Raw genomic sequence first — 8,501 nt, 5'->3', positions numbered from 1 at the left:
ATGAATGAGGAACTACACAAACACCTTAATTTAGTATCAGAAGCTGGTGTGGGTTTCCTCCTGGGGGGGCGGTTATTACATTTGTTTCTCTGAGCTTTTTCACTCCAACAGAATGACAGCAGTTTCTGTCTAAGGACGTGGAGTTTGTGGACCGGAGGGCTTCCAGGCAGGGTTTCCTGTGGGCAAGGCACAAGCCAGCAGATCCCAGAACCCAGAGATTTCCAGGTGGGGGGTGGAGGTGCATTTGAAGTCTGGTGATTTCCAGGCTGAGTTTACTACAGAGATGCAGAATTTCTTGGGGCACCTGGGTGGCTCAGTCGTTAAGCATCTGCCTTCGGCTCAGGTCATGGTCCTGGGGTCCTGGGATGGAGCTCCGCAAGGGGCTCCCTGCTCTGCAGGAAGCCTGCTTCCCCCTCTCCAACTCCCCTGCTTGTGTTCCCTCTCTCACTGTGTCTCTCTCGTCAAATAATAAATAAAATCTTAGAAAAAAAAAAAAAAAGAATTTCTTCAGTATCCCCTCCAGACCACACAGCCCTCACCAAGAAGGCTCTGTGAGCTGATAGCTTGCCTTCGGGAGGAGGCGCTGGCTTTTAGCCTGAGGGCAAAGTCTCAGCTGTGAAGCTCTGTTTACACAGGTCGGAGAAAGGGGCCCAGCTGTGCGGAGGACTGTATCCCGCTCCTTAATGAGGCCACTGATGATGGCCCCACAGCGCAGCATCATTTCGTCGTGCTGTCCTCTGGGCAGGCACTCCCTCTGGGGCCCCCTTGGGGAGACACGTGCTCAGTTCTTGTGCCCAGGCCAACAGCTTTCACTACACTTTCTCATCAGTCATCTATCTGCTTTTTCTCTTTCAGAAATCTCTCAAAACTTCAGGTTTGCTGACGTTTTTTTCTTGTTTCCTGTGCTGTTATCTCACTCTTTTCAAAGAATCTTTTCTGTTACTTTGATGGGGATGTGGGATGGGAGGTCAGAGAGGTAAATGCATGTCTTAATCTACCCACTCTGTATGAGTATTCACACACACACACACACACACACACAAACACACACACACATTTAAAAAGATACAATAACACATCCAGTCAGTCCTTTGGGGGAAGGTGCAGTTCTATAAATCACCAGAATAAAATCCTTGAATTCTTTAGTTGGTCTCAGTGTTTTGCCCAGTTTATGCTTATTAAAAATACTTAATACTGAACAACGTGTCAGGAATTGCAATTATCAAACCTGAAAACAAAAAAGTTTAAAAATTGGTATCCATAATGGAATATTTGCTCATCGATGCTTTTCCAGTTACCCCACCCTTGGATTTCGACTTTAATACCCCAACTCCATAGTGCATATGAGGGGCCGCTTTATGGTTTTTTTTAAGTAGGCGCCACACCCAGTGTAGAAACCAACGCAGGGTTTGAATTCACAACCCTGAGGATCGAGACCTGAGCTCGAACTGAACCACCCAGGTGCCCCTTCAAGGCATTGTTTCCGGCATAATGCTGAAAGAAGGGCTGTTCTACTCTTCTATTTCTCCGGGTATATCAGTGTCCTTTGGATTCTCCTGCTTCAGATTCCTTTCCTTAGAAATTCTGTAAGCAAGTATTAAAATGAATAAAAATAAAAAAAATGTTTATTAAAAAGAAACAGGGACACCTGGGTGGTTCAGTTGGTCAATCATCTGCCTTAGGCTCAGGTCATGATCCCAGGGTCCTGGAATCGAGTCCTGCATTGGGCTCTCTGCTCGGTGGACAGCCTGCTCCTCCCTCTGCCTGCTGCTCCCCCTGCTTGTGCTCTCTTTCTCTGTCAAATAAATAAGTAAATTCAAAAGCAAGCATGCGCACACACACACCCCAAACAAACCAAAACAAGCCAAATAGACCCCAAACTCTGAAATTAGCAATATGCTTCCCAGTAGTAAACCCAAGGTTGAATCTGGGGCCCACCAGGCACTAATCCTGCCCTTCAGGCAAATGCCTTCAAACTTCCTAAGTCTTAACTTTCTGAACTTGTAAATGACCATAAAAATACTACCTGTACCAACACAGCCTGGGTTCAAGAATTAAGATAGTGTACACAATTCCCTTAGCACAGTTCCTGACACCTAGTAAGGCTTCATTCGATATTAGCGATTAACATTCACAAATAATTCACATCTATACTACAGAACAGTTCTGTAATAAAGATTTATTTGAGAAAGAGAGAGAGAGAAAGGGGGAGGGGCAGAGGGAAACCGAGACAGAGAATCCCACGCAGACTCTCTGCTGAGCACGGAGCCTGACCTCACAACCCTGAGATCGTGACCTGAGTTAAAAACCAAGAGTGAGAAGTTCAACTCACTGAGCCACCCAGGCGCCCTGAGAACAGTTCTGTAATAGATAATCAACCCGGTCTTGTTAAGATATTGGTAAAATAAATAAAAGTATTAATTCCTTGTTCCATCTGGTTGGTCTTTTGGCATGTGCTTTTTAAATCATAATAAAATAGATAATAACACAACATTTACCATTTTTACGTGTACGGGTCAGTGGCATCAAGTACAACCACACTGAAGTGCAACCATCCCACCACCGTCTCCAGAACTCTTCATCTCCCCAGACTGACACTCTGAACCCATTAAACAATGCCCTATTTACTCCGTCCCCTGTCCCTGGCAATTACCATTCCATTTTCTGTCTCTATGTGATACCTCATATCGATGTGATACCTCATATCGATGGAATCCTACAGTATTTGTCCTTCTATGACAGCTTTATTTCATGTAATGCCCTCAAAGTTCACTGCAGCATGTGTTAATTTCATTCCTCTTTAAGACTGAATTCTAGTCCAGGGCGCCTGGCCGGCTCAGTCGGAAGACCATGAAGCTCTTGATCTCAGGTTCATTGAGTTTGAGTCCCACATGGAGTGCAGAGATTACTTAAATAAAAATTAAAAAAAAACCCCACTGACTACTATTCCATTGTATGTATAGGCCGCATTCTGCTTATCTGCTCATCTGCAGATGAACACTGGTGACTTGCACTTTTCGGCTGTTATGAACGATGTGGCTTTGAACATGGTGTACATATCCATTCGAGTCCCAGCGTTCCTTCCTTCTGGGTGTGTATGTCCAGAAGTGAAAGCGCGGGGTCATGTGGCAGCTGATGTTTTTCTTCTCATTTGGTAACCCATGTCAGTTTGCTTTCTTGTGTTTGAGAGATTTATGTCACATAACTAGATTTGTTTTCTTCTTTGTGTCACAAATATGCTGATGCATCTTTTCAAAGAGGGGGACAGAGCCCTTTCCTGGGACAGAGTCCACCTGTGCAGATCCACTCACCAGTGCCCAGGGCTCGTCTGGCGATGAGGGTCATCTCCGTGGCCCTGTTTACATAGGACAGAGCACCCTTTCTCCTGGCCACCAGAAACGGTTCTACAAGGCCTAGTCCTTAGCAGCTCCATGAGTAAGAAATTGGTTAGGCAGACTCTGGCTTCTCCGTGCAAATTCACTGCCATTTAACAGTGCTGCAAACGGCTTCCGGATACCTGAAATGTGCCAGACACGCGCTAGGTAATGAGGTACGGGGTGCTTGAGGCTTGGCCTCCCAGTTTGGTGGGGAGTTTATGGGGACCCCACTCCCAACCCCCTCAATGCATAAGAGCTAGACTGCCTCACACAAGGAGAGCAAAAGAGTCGTCCAAGAGCATTTTGGTGTTCTTTGGCAATGGGAGATCTGGGTTTGATAGGTTCTGTAATGGGGTAATTTCTGGGCCCTGTAATTCACAATCAGGAATTTGAGGGGGATACAGCATTTTGAAAGGGATCAGGGTCAGGGAGGGGCAGGCCTTGAAGTCTAAGGTTTGTCAGCTTCACAGTAAATCATCTTCTGGATTTGGGGAGGATTACAAGATCTTTTACCCCTCAAGCTCCGCTTCAAGAGTCCCATTTTCGGTCATTATTTTCATTCCACAGTTAAGACACTGAAGAGCTTGGTGAGACCAGAAGTGTCTGGGTGCTCAAGCCCCCACCATCTCCAGCTTCCCGGGGCCCAAGGAGGCTGACAGCAAGGAGGAGAAACAAGGTCTTGAAAAAAAACCGTGCTCGTTGGAGACCATTTGGGAAGGTACCAAGTGAAAAACAATTCACTTACTAACTGCCCTATTACCCTGAGATAAATCATTGTCCACATTTTGGCAAATTCTCTCTCCAGCCTGCTTCACGTCCCCTCAAACTGGTAACCTGCTTTTTGTACACAACACTCAGGAACGTTTCCAAAGTCACGCACTTTATAAATGTAATAAACATTTTAAGAATGTTTTTCTTATGAAAAGGAAAAGTAAGACACGCAACCATTGTTGCTGACCTCGCCCTCCAGGCTCCGCAGACGGAGGGTGTCCCCTAAAACGCGGAGGCCGCCACCTACAGGAAGAAGGCTGCAAACACTGCGATCACATTCGAGGAGGAAGCGGTGATGCGAACGGGGCTGATCTTGTTTGGTTCAAAATTTTCCCTCTTGCCAGACTGGTTTTCCTCCTCTCTTTAAAAAGTCATTCAAGGGGCTCCTGGCTGGCTCAGTCGGTGAAGCATCTGCCTCCGTCTCAGGTCATGATCTCAGGCTCCTGGAATCGAGCTCCATGTCAGGCTCCCTGAGGAGCCTGCTTCTCCCTCTTCCTCTGCCCGTGCCCCGGGAGATATGGATGTTTTTACTCTCTATTTTGTTACTTTTCATCCCTCCTAAGTGTCCCTCTTTGTCTAAGTGTGACTACCTTACACTTGTCCAACACCGGATCTTCCTTCTTGGAATGATACAGTCACACAGTCTAATTTTTTGCCTTTTCTTGAGTGTGCCCAGAGAGTGAAGAAAGGAGCAGGTCAGCGGGAAGGAAGCTTGAGTTGTGGACAAAGAAGGAGAGGAGGAGGGAGAAAGAGAAGAGCCTACGTCTCTCTAAATTTGCACCCGGTCTCAGAAAGCATACTTCGCGTGAGCTCTGTGCAGTGCCTGGCACACGAGCCAGTGTCGGGTCACAAACCCGAGTGCTGCAGGCAATCGCCTGGCTTCTCCCACTTTTCCCCCTTGGCGCTCCTGTGGAAACTTCACCGTAACACACTACGCTTGCTTTACAAAATGTTTGCTTATGAAAGTTCTGAGGTGCCAGCAGAGATTTTAGAATCGGAAAGACTTGGTTTTAATTCTCAGCTTTGCTATGGGACCTTGGATAAATTATACGCCCTCTTGAAGCTTCGGCTTTTCCACAGTAAATGTTTCTCTCATGAGAGAAAAGGGAGAAACGTATGTGAAAACCTGGGCAAAGTGCCTGGCACTTCATACAACCCAGAATTCCAATTAATCCGTTTACCAGATATTTCCCGAATGTTCGCCCTGTGCAGAGGCCTGTCTGCTGGGTGCTGAGCACACTATGGGGGATGGTCAGGCCTGCTGCCCGCGGTTACGGGACTTACATTCCAGCAGGAAAAGCCGATAATCATGGAAACGAAGTGTAATTACAGAGGTTGGTTAGCCCAGGAGTAAGTAAGCAGGGTGCGGGCTTCGTTGCCACCCGAAGGGTGAGAATGAGCAAGCGGAGCCAAGAGCTATTCAAGGCAGAGGCACGAACATCGTCGGCTCTGAAAGAGACTGCCCACCTCCCTGGTCAACCGACTGGTGACAGGCACCAGCCCCGGGTTGCCGCCTAATGGGATCTTAGGGGCTGGAATCCACAGAGGAGTCCCACTTTCAAACCCCTCTTTGTGCAGTTTCGCAACCTGCTAGACTGCTTCCTTTCTACTCTGGCTCCATCTACTGAACGAAAACGACCAGTGCTGCCTAAATTTGTCTATTACGGCTTTGTCCACAATCTTCCAATGAAGTGGAAACAGAATACACTTTCCCTGAACATGGTACTTAGTTTTGACTCTGTCAAGCTCTATTTCTGGGCAGAAGGAGTTTAAAGGGATTCTGATCATTCCTTCTGAACACCTTTGCTTTTTTGGAGGGAAGTTCCAGTGTCCCTTAGTAGTAATTAATTACGTTGGCTGGTGTGGCTTATGGAAGCTGCAACCTTCCGTTTTGTTTAAAAGAAAACCAAAGGTTTGAAAGGGAGTCACTTATGGGGTGCCCAGATGGCCCAGGCAGTAGAGCATGTGACTCTTGATCTCAGGATCATGAGTTTGAGCCCCACATTGGATGTAGAGATTACTTAAAAATAAAATCTTAATTAAAAATGGAGTCATTTAGTTAAGGGCTCCATATGAATACATAAACCAAGACTTACTATGCCTAAGCTAACTGCAGTTCCAACCCCCAGGCATGTACCCTTTCATGGCCAACATGAATTTCTGGTTAGCACTAGGAAATTTACTGATAGAGCTTCTGCTCCCCTTAGGAGGGGACATTGCCTGAAACAATGTATCCTTTGCTAGTATTTTCCTCTTTTGGGCTCCCTCTCTTCTTTTAAAAACCTTTTTTCCCCCCACAGCTCAAAAGAGCTCCTTTCTATTTGCTAGATGGTCTACTGCCCCCTTTGTGAATCATTCAATAAAGCCAATTTGATCTTTTAAACTACTCAGTTGAATTTTTGTTGTTTAACGATTTTCACTGATCCTCAATTACTGTTTTCAATATGCAAAAGTTGCCTTTCTGGCAAACTGCCATTGATAATTCTTACCACTATTAGAATCCCAGGGGCTGACCTGGGTCTTGCACATAGCTTATGTGGCTTTCTGGTCCCTGTGACCTCTTTATTCCAGGGACATCGGGCCCATCAGGCTCTCCACATATTTCTAACACTTGGATTTGCATTTCTGGGTGTTTCACTTTACTTCTACCCTCAAGTCTAGGGGTGAGTTTTTTCAGCTCATTAATCCTTTCAGCTAGTATTTATTAAATGCTTCCTATGGGCAAATGATGATTTATTTAAATCAGAGGATTTACTCTACTCTTATTGGGAGTACATTAAAGTTGCTAACCTCCTGAAGAGTATGTCTTAAAAGGTAGGGAAAGGGTGGATATGGAGACAGACAATAAGCAAATAAGTGTAAAATGTGCGAGATGGGGGCGCCCCGTGACTCAGTTGGTGGAGTGTCTGCCTTGGGCTCAGGTCATGATCCCGGGGTCCTGGGATCGAGCCCCTAGCCTGCTTCTCCCTCCCCTTGCTCCTGTGCTCTCGCTTGTTCTCTCCCCCTCTCAAATAAATGAATAAAATCTTTAAAAGAAAATGTGTGAGACAGCCAATAAATGCTGCACAGCACAGGAAAGCAGGGAAGAGGACATAGGGAAGGGGGGTGGGCAGTTGCTATTTACGGTTTGCAAAGGCCTCACTAAAAAAAGTAACCTTTGCAAAGACATCTAAAGAAAGTGAGGGAGGGAGGCATGTAGCTGTCTGGAGGGAAAGCCTGATTTCAGGCGGAGGGAAGAGCTGATGAAAAAGGGCAGGAAAGAAACAGGTGAGAGGTAGGAAGTGCGATCAGGGAGGCGGACGGGACAGGTCCTGCGGGGTCTCATAAGCCATTGTAGCTTACTTTTGCACTGAATGAGCTGGGAAGCCATTCATGTACTCTGAGCAGAGGAACTGTAACTGAACCAACAGGAGTTGGCTCACTGGTGAGTCACATATAGAAACTACACCAGATGGAGTTGTTGGACAAAGAAAAACATTTGCAGCAAGTAAGGGGATCCGGGGAAGAGCTTCCAGAGCCGTGACTCCCCGAGCAAGGGCGAATAGGTTCCTTTTATGCAGGGTTAGGAGGAGTATTTCCTGGAGCCCAGTCATTGTAGGGAGAGGTGTGTGTGAGGTCACACAAGGACCTTAAGGACACAGGCCTAGAAGTCGCATAAACTGTAGGTTATGTAAATGAGGCTTGTGTTCCTCCTTGGGTGGAGATTTCAGTATGGTAATGAGGTAAAAGGTACCTGTCCATCACTCCATCTGGGCACGTGTGAGTCTGGTGTCCAGTTCAAACTAGTCTGGGTGCTCTGGGCTCCCTCCAGGGAGGAGTTACTGCTGAAGGGATAGTTGCAGTTTCCATCAGGGCTGCTATCCCGGGGTGGAGGGGGGGTTCGTTAGTCTGAGGTAAGAGATACGCTGGGAAGAGTTTAAGGAACAATGTGGGACAAAAGTGGGTGGAGATGAGCAGTGAAGGTGAGGTCCTGGGGTCTAGCTGGGGACAGAATGACATAATCTGACTTAAATTTTTTAATAAAATTAGTGTTGGGAAGAAACCATAGGGAGAGCAGATGAGAAGCAGAGAGGTACAATGGGGGCGACTGCAACAACCCGGGCAAGAAAAGATGGTGGTTTGCCTCGAGGGTGGTAGCAGATGGAGGCTTAGAAGTAGCCCAGTTTTAATATATCCGAGGGATAGAAGTGACTGGACTTACTGACTGCATGACAGGATGTGGGATGAGAGATTAAGCAAGGCGCCAAGGATGACTGCACGGTTTTCAGCCTGAGAAAACCAGAGGACAGAGTTGCCATTAGGTGAGATGGAGAAGGCTGTGGGAAGTGAAACTTTTGTTTAGGGGGGATATTG

At 46.6% G+C, this 8,501-nt stretch overlaps 1 protein-coding gene across 1 annotated transcript; it reads left to right on the top strand.

Annotated features, from left to right (window-relative positions):
• Positions 1–1,491: 1,491 nt before the first annotated feature.
• LOC123948855 lies at positions 1,492–5,517 on the top strand. The gene is made up of 3 exons (XM_046015981.1): positions 1,492–1,531; positions 3,950–4,095; positions 4,825–5,517. Exons 1-3 carry the CDS (start codon positions 1,492–1,494, stop codon positions 5,380–5,382), a joined length of 744 nt encoding a protein of 247 aa, XP_045871937.1. The 3' UTR covers positions 5,383–5,517.
• The last annotated feature ends 2,984 nt before the right edge of the window (positions 5,518–8,501 follow it).

The sequence above is a fragment of the Meles meles genome, chromosome 8 (genome assembly GCF_922984935.1).
Source record: "Meles meles chromosome 8, mMelMel3.1 paternal haplotype, whole genome shotgun sequence".
Lineage (NCBI taxonomy): Eukaryota > Metazoa > Chordata > Mammalia > Carnivora > Mustelidae > Meles > Meles meles.
This window is presented reverse-complemented; position numbering and strand designations above follow the sequence as displayed.

Coding starts and splice junctions, on each gene's coding strand:
- LOC123948855 (XM_046015981.1), top strand. CDS start 1,492: ATGCTGAAAGAAGGGCTGTTCTACTCTTCTATTTCTCCGG. Junction 1,532..3,949: donor CTACTCTTCTATTTCTCCGG/GTATATCAGTGT, acceptor TCCACAGTTAAG/ACACTGAAGAGCTTGGTGAG. Junction 4,096..4,824: donor GTTGGAGACCATTTGGGAAG/GTACCAAGTGAA, acceptor GAGTGTGCCCAG/AGAGTGAAGAAAGGAGCAGG.